Here is a 20,128-nt window from a genome sequence, read left to right as displayed (position 1 = left end):
ATGAACCTGAAGGCCGCCATGTTGGGAAGGGCATTTGTCTGTTGTGACAGCAACTACGATGACAACTATTGTAGCGACTACAGTAATGTAATATAATGTAATGTGATGCAATATAATGTAATGTCATATAATTATAACAGTATTCTAATAAGCTTCCAGACTCTAGATCTCTTCAGTTCAGGCTAAACTTCAGACTCAAAGTGACGTCATTAATTCAGATCTGGTCCTTCAGCTGAAATGTCCAAACCGTCTGTTTCCTAAAATGTTGAAGTCAGATTGCACATGAAACATGGAACACTGGGTCATCTGGAGCAGCACTTTACACTGTCATCATCATCATCATCATCATCATCCTCCATTTTCAGTTTGACAGCTCCAGTGGGAATCAAACGCATCACTCTGCCCTAAACATCTGCTGGGTTCCACATGGTTCCACCTGCAGTACAGAGAACAGTCTGTGTGCAGAGTGCTTTAGGAAGTACAGTCATTAACCCAATTTATTAGAAACACAAGGTACATTGTTTGACAGATTTTTACTGGGAGAGTGAAGCTGCAGTTTCTCTGCAGGCAGACGAAGGACAGACAGTATTTACATTCTCCTGCGGCGAGGACCCACTAAAAACATGGCTGCTGCTTCCTCGCCAAGCGGCACGGCCACACCGGATCCACACCAAAATTATACTTTTGTTCCTCAGTTACCCAAACAACAAAGAATGTTGTCGTTGTTAGCATCCCATATTGAAACCAAGGTACAATTAGCCGCAAGCTAACAGGTGGAAATACCTATTGGTTTGAATCAGGAACGCTAACAAGCCGTTTTGACTCAAGCACAAAAGCAGAAAATTGCCAGAAGTTTTCCACGTCTGGTGAAGAAAAATGATGAAAAGAAAGAAACATAAAATCCAAAATGGAGGACAGTGGAGCGCTGTGTGGCGATGCGGCTCGGACAGGAAGACTCAACCTCAAACACATTCAGGAATACACAGAGTCTGAGAGGCAAGAGGATCATGCAAAATTAAACCCAAATAATTCAAAACATAAAAAACAAATCATTTACCACAAAAGAAAGAAAACAAGAGAACAATAAAGAATTATAAAAATAAAGTCGAGGAGTATTTTGCTGGTTAGACTTCAGCAGTACTGATGCATACACGGTTCTACTTTTACATACAAGATATATATATTCTTAATAACACTTTGGTTTAGTTTAAAACAAACTATCTCATAAGCTGTATAATACAGTAACAGATTTTCATCTTTTAAAAAATTATGTTAAATTAAATCAAATAAAAAAGCATGGAGGAACAGTTAAACGTACAATTAATTTCTGTTTTGTTTTTCATCGGAGCTCGATCCAATAGCGTAGGAGGAAAATAACATCAACATACTTCATAGCAATTTACTGTACAATATCTACAGGAAGCTGCTGGTGGCAGAAACAGCCGTCACATGGAGACAGACACATGATGGGCTACTTTAACCAATCGGGGCTGGACAGCCTTCAGAAAACAGCCAGTGGGATGCTGGCCGTAGCTCCCAGAGGCCCCGCCCCCACCGCAGTTACAGGAAGTTATTTTACCAATAATTTTCTATCTTTTGGAAAAAGAAAAGAAAAAAAAAAGTGGAAAATTCCAAATGAAAGATGTTTTTAATATTTTATCACTTTGTAACAGCAGTCACCTCCTGTCTGGTTCTGTCTGATGGCAGATTTCAGACTGAAGACTTCAGTTCACACAGAGAAACACTTTGGTGTCACTCCAGTAGAGGGACGCGTCTGCAGGCGCCAGCTGCGTCTGCAGGCGCCAGCTGCGTCTGCCGCGTCTGCAGGCGCCTGCTGCATCTGCTGCGTCTGCAGGCGCCTGCTGCGTCTGCTGCATCTGCAGGCGCCTGCTGCGTCTGCTGCGTCTGCAGGCGTCTGCTGCGTCTGCAGGCGCCTGCTGCGTCTGCTGCATCTGCAGGCGCCTGCTGCGTCTGCTGCATCTGCAGGCGCCTGCTGCGTCTGCTGCGCCGGGACGCAGCTGCTGTTTTGTTGCAGAGCACAAAGCAGAAAAAGTTGAAAATGTTCAAGGCGCCGCAGTGCGGATCACCTGTTAAACTGCAACGTGCGACAAGGGGTGGAGGGAGGGGGAGTGGTTGTTTATTTTGGTTGCCTGGCAACCAAAGCCGCGTACCCTCCTACTTTTCATCACGAGTTTCTCTGTGTGAACGCTCCCGTCGCCTTCAGGTCGGTACATATGGTTAGGTGTGGGATCTCGCTGATAAAAACACTTCCTGGAGCCGCGCTGTGGGCGGAGCCTCTGGTCTATATTGTACAGAGGTCTGCAGGGGGCGACATTCAGGTCTCTTTCACCAAAACACTGCAGGGTTAGCATGTTGTAGTACAGAACAGACTGCAGCATTAGTGTGTTGTAGTACAGAACAAACTGCAGCGTTAGCGTGTTGTAGTACAGAACAGACTGCAGCGTTAGCGTGTTGTAGTACAGAACAGACTGCAGCGTTAGCGTGTTGTAGTACAGAACAGACTGCAGCGTTAGCGTGTTGTAGAGCGTTAGCGCGTTGTAGTACAGAACAGACTGCAGCGTTAGCATGTTGTAGTACAGAACAGACTGCAGCATTAGCGTGTTGTAGTACAGATGCAGCGTTAGCGTGTTGTAGTACAGAACAGACTGCAGCGTTAGCGTGTTGTAGTACAGATGCAGCGTTAGCGTGTTGTAGAACAGAACAGACTGCAGCGTTAGCGTGTTGTAGTACAGATGCAGCGTTAGCGTGTTGTAGTACAGAACAGACTGCAGCGTTAGCGTGTTGTAGTACAGATGCAGCGTTAGCGTGTTGTAGTACAGAACAGACTGCAGCACTAGCGTGTTGTAGTACAGAACAGACTGCAGCATTAGCGTGTTGTAGTACAGATGCAGCATTAGCGTGTTGTAGTACAGAACAGACTGCAGCGTTAGCGTGTTGTAGTACAGAACAGACTGAAGCATTAGCGTGTTGTAGTACAGATGCAGCGTTAGCGTGTTGTAGTACAGAACAGACTGCAGTGTTAGCGGGTTGTAGTACAGATGCAGCGTTAGCGTGTTGTAGTACAAAACAGACTGCAGCGTTAGCGTGTTGTAGTACAGAACAGACTGCAGCACTAGCGTGTTGTAGTACAGATGCAGCGTTAGCGCGTTGTAGTACAGAACAGACTGCAGCGTTAGCGTGTTGTAGTACAGAACAGACTGCAGCGTTAGCGTGTTGTAGTACAGATGCAGCGTTAGCGTGTTGTAGTACAGAACAGACTGCAGCGTTAGCGTGTTGTAGAACAGAATAGAATCCAATTACAAAATGAGGAGGAGGAGGAAGCTCCAGGCTGAACTTCAGCAGCCAACCTGCTGAGGAGGACCAGGACCAGGACTAGGACCAGGCACCTCAGCACCAGACCAGCTTGTTTCCTCTGAGGAAACTTCACCGGTCTGAACTGCAGCAGTCGACATGTGCAGCTCTGACATGTGGATTCTACCACAGTCCAACTCAGCTAACAGACAGAGCCAATTAGAGAAAGTCCAAAAATCCAATTAGAAACTATAGCTGCCTAATCAACCAATCACCAACCCTTCTCAGTTTGAGGACCAATCAAAAGTTAATGAGGCCACTAACCTCCAAAGCCTTAGATTTGTTTAAAATAATAATAATGATAATGAATGAAAAAGGTTATTGCTGTAGCTTCTGCTGAGTCACGTTTAGCTGCTTCAAACTACATTTTGCTGCTTAGTAATACACATAACTCTTATTGGCTGGTGCTGTGTGTTGCCTAGCAACATTAGCAACAAAACATAGTTCCAGGAAGTTAAACCTGAATCACTGGAGGCTTAAAAAAAGCTCCACATGCCTCAACATCAAAGCTTTGACCAATCAGAAGAACTGATGCCACTGGAGACGAACCAGCAAGCAGAACCAGAAACCTGACAGCAGAAAGCAACAGAACACAGTAGAAAGAAACAGAACACAGTAGAATGCAACAGAATGCAGTAGAAGCCAGTAGAAAGAAACAGAATGCAGTAGAAGCCAGTAGAAACCGGACGCTCCGGTCTGCCCCCTGCTGGCAGATCGGCATGGTGGAACATGTAGACGGGCGGAGGTTGTGCTACCGGTGCTGGTGAGGGACAATCCAAACACAAAGCTGACTGCCTGGCATGTAAACACAAGTGATGGAGGACTGCAGCAGAACAGTTAGGAGCTGTACAACGGAACAACCTTAAATGCTTTAACAGTTCTCTACAGAACGCAGCAGCAACATGGAGACAGAAGCTCCGCCCCCTCCTCTACACGGCAGACATCTTGTCTCTCGGACTGCTGCTACTGCTGCTGCTGCTGCTGCTGTTATTGTTGTTGTTGTTGTTGTTGTTGTCGTGGCTACCGGGTGACTCCTCGCTCTGCGTCCTCTCAGCCGTTTTGGAGGCGGAGTCTCTGTCTCCCGTGGCGACGGGGGCGGGGCCAGGAGAGGAAAGGGAGGAGGCACGGGAGGAGGAGGCGCGGTACGCCGCCATCAGCTCGGCCAGCCGCTCCGGCGTCGGCGCCCACTTAGCGAAACCGGCATCGTTCTGCAGGAAGAGTACTGCAGTACCATGGACCGCCTTGTAGTACATGTCCTCCCTGCAGGCAGAGAAGTACTGCGTCAGTGTGGTATTACAGTGTGTAGTACAGTGTGTACTACAGTGTAGCAACGTGCAGTTCAGTGTAGTAACCTGCAGTATAGTGTAGTACAGTGTAGTAAAGTGCAGTATAGTGTAGTACAGTGGTATAGTGCAGTACAGTGTAGTAACCTGCAGTATAGTGTAGTACAGCGGTATAGTGCAGTACAGTGGTATAGTGCAGTACAGTGCAGTACAGTGTAGTACAGTGCAGTACAGTGTAGTAGTGTAGTACAGTGGTATAGTGCAGTACAGTGTAGTACAGTGCAGTACAGGGCAGTATAGTGTAGTACTGTGGTATAGCGCAGTATAGTGTAGTACAGTGGTATAGTGCAGTACAGTGCAGTACAGTGCAGTACAGTGTAGTAGTGTAGTACAGTGGTATAGTGCAGTACAGTGTAGTACAGTGCAGTACAGGGCAGTATAGTGTAGTACTGTGGTATAGCGCAGTATAGTGTAGTACAGTGGTATAGTGTAGTACAGTGCAGTACAGCGCAGTACAGTGTAGTACAGCACAGTATAGTGTAGTACAGTGGTATAGTGTAGTACAGTGCAGTACAGCGCAGTACAGTGCAGCACAGCACAGTATAGCGCAGTACAGCGCAGTATAGTGTAGTACAGTGGTATAGTGTAGTACAGTGCAGTACAGCACAGTATAGCGCAGTACAGCACAGTATAGTGTAGCACTGTGGTATAGTGTAGTACAGTGCAGTACAGTGCAGTACAGCGCAGTGCAGTACAGCGCAGTATAGTGTAGTACAGTGGTATAGTGTAGTACAGTGCAGTACTGTGTAGTACAGCGCAGTACAGTGCAGTACAGCACAGTATAGTGTAGTACAGTGCAGTACAGTGTAGTACAGCGCAGTATAGTGTAGTACAGTGGTATAGTGTAGTACAGTGCAGTACAGTGCAGTACAGTGTAGTACAGCACAGTATAGCACAGTACAGCGCAGTATAGTGTAGTACAGTGCAGTACAGTGTAGTACAGCGCAGTACAGTGCAGTACAGCACAGTATAGTGTAGTACAGCGCAGTATAGTGTAGTACAGTGCAGTACAACACAGTATAGCGCAGTACAGCACAGTATAGTGTAGTACAGTGCAGTACAGCACAGTATAGTGTAGTACAGTGCAGTACAGCACAGTATAGTGTAGTACAGTGATTCTCAACCTTTTTCATATCAAGGACCCCTAATTTAGTCCATATTAGGGCCACGGACCCCCATTTAATGAGATTCTGTCTCTTGGACCCAAATCTGACAATATTTTTATTGTTAGATATGATTTTATCCAGAATTCCAAGACTATATGTATTGTAGGTAGAGAGATAACAGTGAAACTAAAATAGTCATTCTTCTACACTCTCTAATTGCCTTAACTTCTTGTAAATGGAATAATGGTGAAGTTTAACAATTCATCAGTTTGCTGGGGACCCCCTGGAACCCCCTCAAGGACCCCTGGTGGTCCCCGGACCCCACGTTGAGAAACACTGGTGTAGTACATGTAGTACAGTGGTATAGTGTGGTATAGTGTAGTACAGTGCAGTATAGTGCAGTACAGTGTAGTACAGCACAGTACAATGTAGTACAGTGCAGTACAGTGTAGTACTGTGGTATAGTGTAGTACAGTGCAGTAGAGTACAGTATAGCGCAGTACAGCGCAGTATAGTGTAGTACAGTGGTATAGTGTAGTACAGCACAGTACAGTGTAGTATAGCGTAGTACAGTGCAGTATAGTGCAGTACAGTGTAGTACAGTGCAGTACAGTGCAGTACAGTGTAGTACAGCGCAGTATAGTGTAGTACAGCACAGTACAGTGTAGTATAGCGTAGTACAGTGCAGTACAGTGTAGTACAGCGCAGTATAGTGTAGTACAGCACAGTACAGTGTAGTATAGTGTAGTACAGTGCAGTACAGTGTAGTACAGCACAGTACAGTGTAGTACAGTGCAGTACAGTGTAGTACAGCACAGTACAGTGTAGTATAGTGTAGTACAGTGCAGTACAGTGTAGTACAGCACAGTACAGTGTAGTACAGTGCAGTACAGTGTAGTACAGCACAGTACAGTGTAGTATAGTGTAGTACAGTGCAGTACAGTGTAGTACAGCACAGTACAGTGTAGTATAGTGCAGTACAGTGTAGTACAGCACAGTACAGTGTAGTATTTGTACCTCTTACAGAGGTGCTGACTCCCGGAGCGGTACTCGTGTTCGTACGCCGGGACGCTGAGCTGGTGCCGCAGGAAGCGGCTGGCCTCCATGCGGCTGAGCGCCGGGGTCACGGGGTCACGCCACTCAGGAACAAACACCATGAAGGACAGCGGCTCATTGGACCGCTGCAGAAGATCCTGACACACACACACACAGTTTGTAAATGTGTATAATGGCTCTGTATAATGACTCACTTCTGATTGGCTGAGGGGGAAATCTGACAATGTATACTGACAGTGTGTACTGATAGGTACAGTCTGATTCAGTCTAGTTCAGACTGGTCCAGTCTGGTTCAGACCGGTCCAGACTGCTGCTCAGGTCTGCCTCACCTCGAAGTGCGTCACCATGGCGTCCATCAGCTCTTCACAGAACGGAGGATTGGCTTCAAACGATCCGCTGACCGGACAGAAACTCAGGAACGGACTGATGGCAGACAAACTGGTTTACTAATGCATAGTAATACTAATACACACTAATATTTACTAATATCTACCAATACTAATATACAGTATATATATACACCATATTTCCTCTAATAGTGGCCTGTAGTCAATTAAAAGCCGGGTCTCCGATAATGGCCGGGGCCGTGGTCGACACGAACAAATAAAGGCCGGCCTCAAATACAGGCCGGGGGAAAAAACTAGGTCAAAACCTAGTACATGGCTGGACCGTGTCCGTCTCCTCTCTCCGCCGCTGCCTCTCCACCGTGCCTACGGCCCGCATCGATCCTCCCGATCCGAGCCCCGGACCCCCGCCGAAATCTCGGCCGGATCACCGGGAACACGTCGGCGCCCAGGTTCAGTTAGCTTCAGTTAGCTTCAGCTTACATGCAAACAACGGTGGATACCGGTAAACTCCTGGTGCCTGTTTGTAACTGTAGTTTGTAACTGTAGTTTGTAGTAACGTACAAGTGCCACAAGACGGCTCGGCCGGCGGAAGTCTCTGGAGCGTGCCGTCGTCGATTACCGTAATTATCGTAATGCATCGCAGTAACAAAAAAACGTCTACCTAACGTACCGTAACAGAAGCAGATCAGAAAACAAGGAGGCTTCGTACTAAAATATGAGCAAATATACTTATCAAACAGAGGGAATTAGAAATAAAGGCCTGTCTCTAATATAAGCCTGCTTCCAATAAAGGCCTGGTACCCTCTGCAGTCGAGGTAAATAAAGGCCCGGGCCAATATTAGAGGAAATACGGTATATACACAGACATACATACACACATTAATACATACTAGTATATACTGGTACTAGCAGGTGGTTGTGACTCACCCTCTGGACCCGAAGAAACCATCGATGTCGGGGAAGGCGGAGCAGAACTGTTTGAAGTAGCAGTTGAGCGGCGAAGCGAAACACTCAAAGGAAACGCCGAACTGTCGGTTCAACGCCTCGAACACGGACACCGGCAGCGCCCCCTGCAGCCCGCTGCCCTCGTTCACCCCGCCGCCAAACATCACCTGCACACACACACACCTGTTAACACACTGACTCACTACAGACAGACGGGTCAGACAGACGGGTCAGACAGACGGGTCAGACGGGTTAGACAGACGGGTCAGACAGACGGGTCAGACGGGTTAGACAGACGGGTCAGACGGGTCAGACGGACGGGTCAGACGGGTTAGACAGACGGGTTAGACAGACGGGTCAGACAGACGGGTCAGACGGGTCAGACAGACGGGTCAGACGGGTTAGACAGACGGGTTAGACAGACGGGTCAGACAGATGGGTCAGACAGACAGGTCAGACGGGTTAGACAGACGGGTCAGACGGATGGGTCAGACAGACAGGTCAGACGGGTTAGACAGACGGGTCAGACAGACGGGTCAGACAGACGGGTTAGATGGGTCAGACAGACGGGTCAGACAGACGGGTCAGACAGACGGGTCAGACAGATGGGTCAGACAGGTAGGTCAGACAGATGGGTCAGGCAGACGGGTCAGACAGACGGGTCAGACAGACGGGTCAGACAGACGGGTCAGACAGATGGGTCAGACAGGTAGGTCAGACAGACGGGTCAGACAGACGGGTCAGACAGACGGGTCAGACAGATGGGTCAGACAGGTAGGTCAGACAGACGGGTCAGACAGGTAGGTCAGACAGACAGGTCAGACAGGTAGGTCAGACAGACGGGTCAGACAGGTCAGACAGACGGGACAGACGGGTCAGACAGATGGGACAGACGGGTCAGACAGGTCAGACAGACGGGTCAGACAGACAGTTACCTGGTATCTCTTCAGGAGGCACCAGACTCTGGACAGGAACTTCTCAAAGCGAGGATCGTCTATACAGCTGTACCGATACAACAACTCCTACACAGACAGACAGGCAGAGAGAGAGACAGAGAGAGAGGCAGACAGACGGGCAGAGAGAGAGACAGAGAGAGAGGCAGACAGACGGGCAGAGAGAGAGACAGAGAGAGAGAGACAGAGAGAGAGGCAGACAGACGGGCAGAGAGAGAGACAGAGAGAGAGGCAGACAGTCAGCCATCTGTACAGCTATGGCAACATGATGGAGAGAGAGAGACAGGCTCAGCGCAGCAGACTGATCGGGCAGCCGGGCCTCAGCCTGACAACGTTTGTTTGATTCATCCCAAGTGAAAGAGAAACCAGACAGGGCACATGAACAGACATCAGCAACAAAACCTTCATGGACCCAACAAGTACCTGGGTAAAAAACTGATGAACACTTCTGTCAGCCACTCGATCCGCCAAAACAGAACAAAGAAAACAGTACAATGAGACTCTTTCTCAGCCTAACTGTATATCAAAAAACAAAACAGTTCCTTGTGGCCTCCTGTGGGTTCCAATAAACTCATAAAAGCCTGTTGCACATGGAACAAGCGGGACAGAGAGAGTTGGCCAACTGACAAACTGGCAGAACAGTCACAGACAGTCAGTGCTGCGATCTGTCCCGGGACGGGCAAACAGCGGTGACGCTAGAATCCGCGATACCGAAGTCACTTTCCTCTCGGATAAAGTCCCTCAACGCGGACTACAGCGTGTCCTGCTGGTGAAACACAACCGGCTCCTCCGGGACAACTCAGACGCCGAGGCCGGCCTCGCCACTTCCCCACTGGATGACGCCGTTAAGCTGAGGCGTGTCCACCATATAAAGGAGAAGAGGCGGGCCTGAACGGCCGGAAACACAGTAAAAGAGAATGGAAGAAGATTCCTAAAGGGCAACATGGTTGAAAAAGTCTTCATGCACACCTGGAGAGCTAGACGACGGTCTGGACCTCAGGAGCACAGGAACAGATAGCAGTACTAGTTATAGTAGTAGTTACACTACTAGTATTGGACAGTAGCACTAGTATTAGTAGTACTAACCAGTTTACTGTAGTGACCATCTTCCCTCTGACAGTAGTAGCAGTAGCAGTAGTAGTAGCAGTAGTAGTAGTAGCAGTAGTAGTAGCAGTAGTAGTAGTAGTAGTAGTAGTAGCAGTAGTAGCAGCAGCAGTAGTAGTAGCAGTAGTAGTAGTAGTAGTAGTAGCAGTAGTAGCAGTAGCAGCAGTAGTAGCAGTAGTAGTAGTAGTAGTAGTAGCAGTAGTAGCAGTAGTAGTAGCAGTAGTAGTAGTAGTAGTAGTAGTAGCAGTAGTAGCAGCAGCAGTAGTAGTAGCAGTAGTAGTAGTAGTAGTAGTAGCAGTAGCAGCAGTAGCAGCAGTAGCAGTAGTAGTAGTAGTAGTACTGCAGTAACAGTAGTACTAACCAGTTTACTGAAGTGTCCTCTGTTCACCTTCACCATCTCCCCTCTGAAGCGCAGGCAGGCCGCCTCGTTCTCAAAGTGAAGCTCGACTCGAGGCTGGGGGGGGGAGGGGGGGGCGGAGGGGAGGAGCAGCCGCACCGGGTAACAATACACCAACCGCTGCTGCTCCGGGGGCGGGGCCACGCCGGGCTCTGACACACACACACACACACATTTGGAGACAAATTTTTCAACATGAATATGTGAAATGTGCACGTATGTGAACTTTGCATTGTTGCATCTGTTGACCATGAAACCTTAGTATGACTGTGTGTGTGTGTGTGTGTGTGTGTGTGTGTACCCGCGGGCCGGTCCTGCAGCAGGCCCAGGTGTGCGTGGTGGAGCCTCCGGCTGTATTCGGCTGAGATGTGGAAGATCTTAGAACAGATTCCCTCCACTGAGTCTTTCGCCACCGCCGCGACATGAGGACCACACTGCTGCCGCAGGTGCTCCAGACGGTCCTGCACACACACACACACACACACACAGTAAAATCAATGAGTCAAACCCAAAAAGTAATTAAAAGACATTAACACACTGCAGTCACATGTCTTTAAATAATTATCACACTATTGCTCACACTGTTTACTCTGCTGTAGTGATGGAAGCTCCGTGAACGAATCGTTCGTGGCGAATGACTCTTCATTCAACTGCTAACTGTTTCTTTCACATGTAGGAGTAGAGCTGGAGCATATGCAGCTTCATATGTACAGCACGGGATCCACATGACCTGGAAGTCTCTAATATTTCCTATTTCTCTTTTGTGTTGTTTTTTATTCAGACTCCCTTTTTGTTTGGCCTGCAGTATTCGTTTTAGTTTAGTTGCTTGTAGCATTTCCAACTTTTGTACTGTTCAATACAGGAGGCCGAGCGATGAACGAGAAATAGATGCGCTTGGTTCTTCTAAGCTACAGGCAAGGTGATTGAGTCTACACGGTTCTCACTCTGTTGTCCACTGTCATGAGCGCCGGCTGCCCTCTAGTGCTGCTGGGTAAACATTACATCATTCACAACAGAGTGAAGAAGAATCATCTTGGAGCCACAGAACGGATAAAACGGTCATTCTCATTCAAATCAACCTTCCAGGACGGTCGGAGCGGCGGCCATCTTGCTGTGACCCGTCGGACTAGCTTCTGTATAAAGAGACTCACAGCGAGTCACTGAGCTGAGAGGTTTTACAGCAAGAACCAAAGCAGCTTCTCTGTCTCCTTGCTAACATGCTAATGTTGACTAGAAGAGCTAGAGAGAGAAGTACAGTCTGTGATAAAGCTACGTTAGCCTCGTCGCTAACGTTAGCTTCCAGTTGAGTTCTGACAGTTTGCTGACAGACTCATCTGCTCAGTTCTCACAGTGACAGACTTTACACCTTAATGTCCAGACTGTGTTGTCACCATAGCAACCAACACTTAAAATTCCATAATCACCATTTTATGCTGAACTAGCCAAATTACCATGACAAACAGTGGAAGAACGGGGAGAACATGCAAACTCCACACAAAGGCCCTTTTTCACGGGGTGCCCAGGTGGGTTATCTCGTGGAAAAGGGCCTTTCTGTGTGGAGTTTGCATGTTCTCCCCGTGCTCACTTGGGGTTTCCTCCAGATAACATCAATAAGAACCCCCACTAAAAACATGCAAGAAGACATCGTCTGACCAGCGATGGACGGAAAAAGAAGTTGGTCCCCGGGCGCTGTACTGAAAGCAGCCCACTGCTCCTGGCTGCCCGGAGGAGGAAGAACAGCCCTGATTGGGTGAAAAGCAGAGAACGAATTTCGTGGCCACCATGGACTTTGTGTGTGTGTGTGTGTGTGTGTGTGTGTGTGTGGCTGCCGCATGGACCGTACGCATGGGTTGTGGTGTGCATGCGACCAAATAAGACAAGCATGTCCTTGTCCGGTGTGGAACTCACTCTTTCTATTCTCCTTCATCGTTCTTCCCTCTCAGCCGGCAGAACGGCCAACTGAGTCAAATGAACAGAAGAATCAACTCAACAAATCTTTTCACTGAACGACTCATAAAGAACCGGATTTCATAAGAGATAAACTGCTTCAGTTTTCTGCTGCGTTCAAGACACATCGGGATTTTGCTGCTTCAGCTTGAAGGCGTTCTTTGTGTTTTACTAGTTGGAACGCCCACATCCAAAATCACGGGTCAGAGGTCAGGGGTCAGTGTGTGGGGTCAGGGGTCAGTGTGTGGAGTCAGGGGTCAGTGTGTGGGGTCAGGGGTCAGTGTGTGGGGTCAGTGTGTGGGGTCAGGGGTCAGTGTGTGGGGTCAGGGGTCAGTGTGTGGGGTCAGGGGTCAGTGTGTGGGGTCAGGGGTCAGTGTGTGGGGTCAGTGTGTGGGGTCAGGGGTCAGTGTGTGGGGTCAGGGGTCAGTGTGTGGGGTCAGTGTGTGGGGTCAGGGGTCAGTGTGTGGGGTCAGGGGTCAGTGTGTGGGGTCAGGGGTCAGTGTGTGGGGTCAGTGTGGGATCAGTGTGTGGGGTCAGGGGTCAGTGTGTGGGGTCAGGGGTCAGTGTGTGGGGTCAGTATGTGGGGTCAGGGGTCAGTGTGTGGGGTCGGAGGTCAGGGGTCGGAGGTTACCATGTAGTCCTCCTTGCTGGCGGAGTGGTCTCGGCGGAGCCAGCTCATGGTGTCTTCAGCGTTCCACTTCACCACCTTCCTGCTCTCTGGACTCGCATTCCTACAGGGGTCAGAGGTCAGAGGTCAACATCTGTCCTCCCATTGGTCGCTGACCTTGGCAGAACGATCCTGAGACGAGCTCTGTGATTGGTTGTTGCGACTGCATTTTAGCCAATAGGATTCCTACCTGGAGTCGATCATCTTCTTGGCAGCTTCAGCATATTTAAACAGCAGCTTCCTGGCTTCCTCCTTATACTTAATACGAGACAACCTGGTGCACACACACACACACACACACACACACACACACACACACACACACACACACACACACACACCTTCTGTGAAAACATTTTACTGGATGAGGTGCTACACTATTTCATGACTTTTCAACATTGATGTAACTTCCAGTGGAATATGATACACAGAAGTGAAAAGGCGTTGCTGTGTGATGTGTGATGAGGCTGATGGATCTCTACTGTGACTCCCTGAAGGTAAACAGACAGGTAGACAGACAGGTAGACAGACAGACAGGTACCTGATGGGAATGTCGTTCATGACCTCTCTGAACATGGACGGGGAGATGACAGGGTCACAGTCGCTAGGCAACAGGGGGTCAAGACCCTTGTCAATCACTTTCCTCTCCAAAAGCCAACGGTTAAAAGACTCTCTGGGTGGGTCGATACCTGAACCACAGACAGACAGGCAGACAGACAGGCAGACAGACAGACAGGTTAAAACCAGCTGTTTAGCTGATCATTCAGTTTAGTGATCATCATCTAACCTTAACAGTGAAGGGTTATAGTGTAGTTCTGTTGGTTATAGTGTAGTTCTGTTGGTTACAGTGTAGTTCTGTTGGTTACAGTGTAGTTCTGTTGGTTAGGGTGTAGTTCTGTTGGTTACAGTGTAGTTCTGTTGGTTATAGTGTAGTTCTGTTGGTTACGGTGTAGTTCTGTTGGTTATAGTGTAGTTCTGTTGGTTACAGTGTAGTTCTGTTGGTTACAGTGTAGTTCTGTTGGTTACAGTGTAGTTCTGTTGGTTATAGTGTAGTTCTGTTGGTTATAGTGTAGTTCTGTTGGTTACAGTGTAGTTCTGTTGGTTATAGTGTAGTTCTGTTGGTTACAGTGTAGTTCTGTTGGTTACGGTGTAGTTCTGTTGGTTAGGGTGTAGTTCTGTTGGTTATAGTGTAGTTCTGTTGGTTACAGTGTAGTTCTGTTGGTTATAGTGTAGTTCTGTTGGTTAGGGTGTAGTTCTGTTGGTTATAGTGTAGTTCTGTTGGTTAAGGTGTAGTTGGTTATAGTGTAGTTTTGTTGGTTACGGTGTAGTTCTGGTTGGTTACGGTGTAGTTCTGGTTGGTTACGGTGTAGTTCTGGTTGGTTACAGTGTAGTTTTGGTTGGTTATGGTGTAGTTCTGGTTTGTTGTGGTGTAGTTCTGTTGGTTAAGGTGTAGTTCTGTTGGTTAAGGTGTAGTTGGTTATAGTGTAGTTCTGTTGGTTAGGGTGTAGTTCTGTTGGTTACGGTGTAGTTGGTTATAGTGTAGTTCTGTTGGTTACGGTGTAGTTGGTTATGGTGTAGTTTTGTTGTTTATGGTGTAGTTCTTCTTTTTTTTTTCACCTTTATTTATTCAGGGGAGTTTCACTGAGAGCAATGCTCTCTTTTTCAGGAACGCCCTGATCACATTCACACACATTCACACTTGGAAGCTGACCAGTACAGCCACAGTCTGATCTGCTGCCACTGAGCAGCTCCACTGGAGCGGTCGGGGTTAAGGGCCTTGCCCAAGGGCACCTCAGTAGTGGTAATGAGGGAGGGGCAAGCGCAAGTGTTGATTGTGGTGTAGTTCTGTTGATTGTGGTGTAGTTCTGGTTAGTTACGGTGTAGTTCTGGTTGGTTACAGTGTAGTTTTGGTTGATTATGGTGTAGTTCTGGTTGGTTACAGTGTAGTTTTGGTTGATTATGGTGTAGTTCTGGTTGGTTACAGTGTAGTTTTGGTTGGTTATGGTGTAGTTCTGGTTTGTTGTGGTGTAGTTCTGGTTGGTTACGGTGTAGTTCTGTTGGTTGTGGTGTAGTTCTGGTTGGTTATAGTGTAGTTTTGGTTGTTTACAGTGTAGTTCTGGTTGGTTACGGTGTAGTTCTGGTTGGTTACGGTGTAGTTTTGGTTGGTTATGGTGTAGTTTTGGTTGGTTATGGTGTAGTTCTGTTGGTTGTGGTGTAGTTCTGGTTGGTTACAGTGTAGTTATTTTTGGTTACAGTGTAGTTTTGGTTGGTTACGGTGTAGTTCTGGTTGGTTACGGTGTAGTTCTGGTTGGTTACGGTGTAGTTCTGGTTGGTTACGGTGTAGTTCTGGTTGGTTACAGTGTAGTTATTTTTGGTTACAGTGTACTTTTGGTTGGTTACGGTGTAGTTCTGGTTGGTTACGGTGTAGTTCTGGTTGGTTATGGTGTAGTTCTGGTTGGTTACGGTGTAGTTTTGGTTGGTTGTGGTGTAGTTCTGTTGGTTGTGGTGTAGTTCTGTTGGTTGTGGTGTAGTTCTGGTTGGTTACAGTGTAGTTTTGGTTGGTTGTGGTGTAGTTCTGTTGGTTGTGGTGTAGTTCTGTTGGTTGTGGTGTAGTTCTGGTTGGTTACAGTGTAGTTTTGGTTGGTTACAGTGTAGTTTTGGTTGGTTACAGTGTAGTTCTGTTGGTTATGGCATTAATCTAATTAGGTTCTGGTTAATCTATGTGTAAACGTACCTTCTCTCTGGTAACAGAGTTCGTGGTAGTGTTGGCGTAGTTTGGTGACCAGCTGAGCTCTCTGTAGTTCTATTTCAGGGTGGGGGGGCAGGTGATTAGCGGGGGGGCGCTCTCTGATCACAGCGTTGGTCTGGACGTCCAGATCCCAGTAGATACTGAACACATCAACTCTTTCAGAACATGGCTTCTTCTCTTGAACGTTTCACTTTATTTTCCCTCTTTAAATCTTTAAATCAGTAAATTCTAATTTCAGAAAAACAACTTTGATCCCAGTCAGCTTTTAATGTTAGCTCCACCACACACTAAAACTGGAGATGCTAGCAGGAAGGGCTATGCTAACAACAAGAGATGCTAACAGGAAGGGCTATGCTAACAACAAGAGATGCTAAAAGGAAGGGCTATGCTAACAACAAGAGATGCTAAAAGGAAGGGCTATGCTAACAACAAGAGATGCTAACAGGAAGGGGCTGGTCTTAGTACTCACACAGCCGGTCTGTAGGGTGCAGGGGCGGGGCTAGGAGTTGTGGGTGTTGCGGATTGGCTCTGTTTGTCCTCTGGGGCGGAGCTCCAGGGTTTGATCCCTGGGGTGCTGGGAGAGATGGGAGTGGTGGGCTCGACCTGGAACAACAACAAACAAACAAGCCATATTATATGACTGGTGACCCGTGGTGTGGGCTTGGTGTGGTTCTGTTAATTAACCAGTTGATGTTTTACCTTGGGTCGTTTGAAGCTGTTAGGCCCCGCCCCCTGCTCCTCAGATACCCGCCTCTTCCTCTGGCCATTGCCAAGGTTACTGTCTCCTCCCTCTGCTGGTGCCGCATTCAGACCTAAAGGGTCAGACTGCAGACAGACAGGCAGACAGAGAGACAGACAGGCAAGCAGAAAGGCAGAGAGACAGATTCAGACACTATGGCAGCAGCTTGTTGCTAATAACAGACAGTTACAGTCAGTACAACTAGAGATAATCATGTTAACTAGCTGGAATCGTACTGGCTGTGGATGAACTAAACAAATAAATAATACATTTGTCATAATAATAATAATGATAACAACAATAATCAGACTCACGATGACATCATGCTGGCCTAGAACAGGAACCTCCCACAGACTCTGGTTGGTGAAGCGGTTGAAGTAATACGGCCGGTTCTCTCTCTTAGACCAACACTTAGACCAGCCGGCCTGCACCAGCTCATCTGCAGACAGACAGGTAGAGAGACAGACAGGTCAGACAGGCAGGTCAGGCAGACAGACAGGTCAGACAGGCAGGTCAGACAGACAGGTTTACCTGGTAGCTCCTGTGGTTTGGAGGTGGAAGGAGAAAGGGGCGGTCCCTGTGAGGAGGCGGAGCCAGAGGGAGACAGCGTCATGGCCGCCTCCCCCTTCACCGATCCCTGGCTGTCGTTGGACATGGCAGCTGCTTGTCAGAATGACATCGACCTGTCTGGACAGGAAGAGGAACGTCACAGACAGGAAGAGGAACGTCACAGACAGGAAGAGGAACGTCACAGACAGGAAGAGGAACGTCACAGACAGGAAGAGGAACGTTACAGACAGGAAGAAGAAGATATTTCACCTTCCTGCTGTTACAGCGACTCTGTAGTTTTTAATCTGTCGTCCCTGTGATCATTGTGCCGCTCGTTGTTTTCCAAACTACAATTCCCAATTCAGTGGCGAGTTAAGTGGGAACCAATCAGAGCCTCAGTACAGCTGTGACACTTTTACAACAGACCGAATACAGAATCTGTGATGAAAACAGTGTCAACATTATGAAACCAGTTCAGCTTCACTTTCACTCTCTTGCTCTTACTATCTACTTGTACTGAATGGAACGAGTCCGGTGAAATGCATTCTGGGAAACATAGGAAACCACTAGCTGAAGTATAAGTAGACGAGGCAGGTTGAGGGAAACTGGGTAAATAACCGAAATTCAGTATCCGTCTGGTGTGGAAGGAACATGAATGGTGATATCAGCTCCATGTTATTCTGCTGTCAGGAACATGAATGGTGATATCAGCTCCATGTTATTCTGCTGTCAGGAACATGAATGGTGATATCAGCTCCATGTTATTCTGCTGTAGTAATCACTAATGAGACTCTTGACCATCACAGTTTCACAAGCTCTCCATCCAAATTATATTATTGTCACTTTGTAATGACATTTTTAAATTGTTGTTTACATTCTAGCAGCCAATGGCATCGCTAGAAAGATTTGAGTCTCAGAAATAAACAGAATTCTGCACAGTCAGACTTTGTTGTCACTGAACTTTTATTGATCACATGGTATCGTGTTGTATTGATCCTGAACTCAGATCACGTGTCGAGTCGTACCAGGAGAGAAACAGATCGTCACGTCACTAATAAATAACGGAATGCAAATAAATAAGTAAGTAAGTAAATAAAGGAATGGGGGGCGGAGCTGGTGTGGCATCATATTTAGAGAATATGAGAGCAGGTCTGATATCAGAACTAACCTGCTCTTGTCTCACACCAAACTCCATTCATAAGTCTGGCAGTTTGATGCTGCCTTGCTCAGAGGCAAAGGGACAAACCTGCTAGAAAATGGTGCGAGACTTTTTATGCATCAGAAGGGTTTACTCTCCTGTTCGGTGCTGATCCAACACGCCAAGCTGCACTGACGTCAATAAAATAACCGGTTTCCAACATTTTCTTCCTCCAAATCACCATGCAGGCGGCGGGAAGCAGCGTGACGTGAATTATACAAGTTGAGATTTGACTGAAACCTGTCTGTCTGTCTGTCTGTCTGTCTGTCTGTCTGTCTGTCTGTAGTCACCTGCAGAGTGTTAACGGACCGCTCCTCCACACAGGAGAACCGTGCTGATATAACTATGAGATATTACACCGTGTGATCGGGGTGAAAACAGCAGGCGGAGAGAAACGGACGGACGGTTTGTGTCCAAAACACTGAAAACCAGAAGAAAAAGAAAAAGAAAAAGCAGAGTCTCGTCGGGCTGCTCAGTTTTACATTACGGGATGTTTGATTACAGCACACAGTATGGAGAAATGTTCTAATATTTACAGACGGGCCTCGTTATTTATCACGGATATTATTACGTGTTTGGAGGCGGAAGGTTAATTCAGACCAGAACCGTTCTGTCTTCATCTACAGCTGATATGGAACCAGACAGCTGCAGAAATTAATATTAAGGAGCTTTTCTGTCACAGACGCAGAAACGAGCGCCATGGTGACACGCATGCGCCCGGAGGCCTTCCGAAACAAACACGGAGGAGGAGGAGGAGGAGGAGGAGAAGAGGGGGACGGAGCTGCTGCACAACAAAGGCTCCGGCGCAGTGCCGAGCCCGGCCGGGCGGACGGAGGGAAGCGGGGCAAACAGCGGGTTTGGACCGGGCCAAACCGGGCTACAGTGACTTTAAAACACAGCCGCGGAGACGAGCTACCGTCACGATCCGCCATTTTGGGCAGCCCGAGTCTGTCGCCAGTCAGACGGACCGCAGTCAGACCGACAGCCGCTTTTAGGCGCCACTTCTCCTCAGACAAGATGGCGGACACGCCCCTGCCACAGCGCTGCGCGTCCTGCACACAATATTAGCTGTTTACTTTGAGCCCAGCCGCCCGGTGCACGAGCCGACCGGATCACCTGAAGCCCGAAACCTTCCGCCGTAGGTCGGTGGGCTCGGCGCGGCTCCGCGGAGCCTCCGTGCCTTACCTTGACTGGATTATCTGAGGAGAGCTGCGGGCTCGGTATGTTTCTCTCGGGTCCTCCTCTCCGCTCCCTCCCCGCCTGCTCAGACATCTTTACAGGGACCCGGGCTCACCTAGTGCGCAGGCGCCGCTGTTGCTCCACTTCCTGTTCAGATGTGTCCCGGCAGAGCCGCCATGTTGAGCCGCCATGTTGAGCGGGTAGAAAACAACGAGACCGGTAGAGTTTAGGTCGGTGAAACAATGAAATTATACCGGCAGGTCCTGAAGAAATGCCTTAAACGATGTAAACCCAAGCAGTTCACAGGTGACGAGTTAAAGGTTAAAAATGTTGAAACGGATTGTTTCTGTTTCACCAGAGTTGAGACCAAATAACTTTACAGATTTCTGTTCTGACAGATCTACAGCTGTTTTCATTTTCATGCTCCTTCATAACAGAATCAATCTTCATTAGTCTTAAATTAAATCTTCTTGTCCT

The 20,128-nt window shown here is 47.9% G+C and overlaps 1 protein-coding gene and 1 long non-coding RNA gene across 2 annotated transcripts; both read right to left on the bottom strand.

Annotated features, from left to right (window-relative positions):
* Positions 1-470: 470 nt before the first annotated feature.
* Positions 471-2,685, bottom strand: LOC144539349 (uncharacterized). Its single transcript, XR_013504878.1, has 2 exons — positions 2,491-2,685; positions 471-2,357 (listed from the first exon to the last, which is right to left on the bottom strand). It is a non-coding gene; the product is annotated as an uncharacterized LOC144539349 (long non-coding RNA).
* Positions 2,686-4,287: 1,602 nt separating this feature from the next.
* On the bottom strand, positions 4,288-19,713 carry pcif1 (phosphorylated CTD interacting factor 1). Its single transcript, XM_071917478.2, has 16 exons — positions 19,658-19,713; positions 17,257-17,412; positions 17,040-17,164; positions 16,686-16,811; positions 16,456-16,589; positions 15,972-16,126; positions 13,779-13,926; positions 13,428-13,511; positions 13,202-13,301; positions 10,925-11,084; positions 10,588-10,775; positions 9,105-9,191; positions 8,152-8,336; positions 7,207-7,300; positions 6,839-7,014; positions 4,288-4,632 (listed from the first exon to the last, which is right to left on the bottom strand). The coding sequence occupies exons 2-16, from the start codon at positions 17,378-17,380 to the stop codon at positions 4,302-4,304; spliced, it is 2,217 nt and encodes a 738-aa protein (XP_071773579.1). The 5' UTR covers positions 17,381-17,412; positions 19,658-19,713; the 3' UTR covers positions 4,288-4,301.
* Positions 19,714-20,128: the final 415 nt, after the last annotated feature.

Source organism: Centroberyx gerrardi, chromosome 5, assembly GCF_048128805.1.
Source record: "Centroberyx gerrardi isolate f3 chromosome 5, fCenGer3.hap1.cur.20231027, whole genome shotgun sequence".
Classification (NCBI taxonomy): domain Eukaryota; kingdom Metazoa; phylum Chordata; class Actinopteri; order Beryciformes; family Berycidae; genus Centroberyx; species Centroberyx gerrardi.
The sequence above is the reverse complement of the archived record's forward strand: the minus strand, read 5'-3'. Positions and strand labels throughout refer to the sequence as shown.

Bases quoted from the DNA above. Each gene is read 5' to 3' on its own strand.
- pcif1 (XM_071917478.2), bottom strand. From the start codon at position 17,380: ATGTCCAACGACAGCCAGGGATCGGTGAAGGGGGAGGCGGCCATGACG. The intron at 11,085-13,201 runs GTAACCTCCGAC...GTGTGTGTGCAG, and splicing joins CCAGCAAGGAGGACTACATG to GACCGTCTGGAGCACCTGCG. The intron at 9,192-10,587 runs GTTAGTACTACT...CTGTCTGTGTAG, and splicing joins GAGGACACTTCAGTAAACTG to GAGTTGTTGTATCGGTACAG.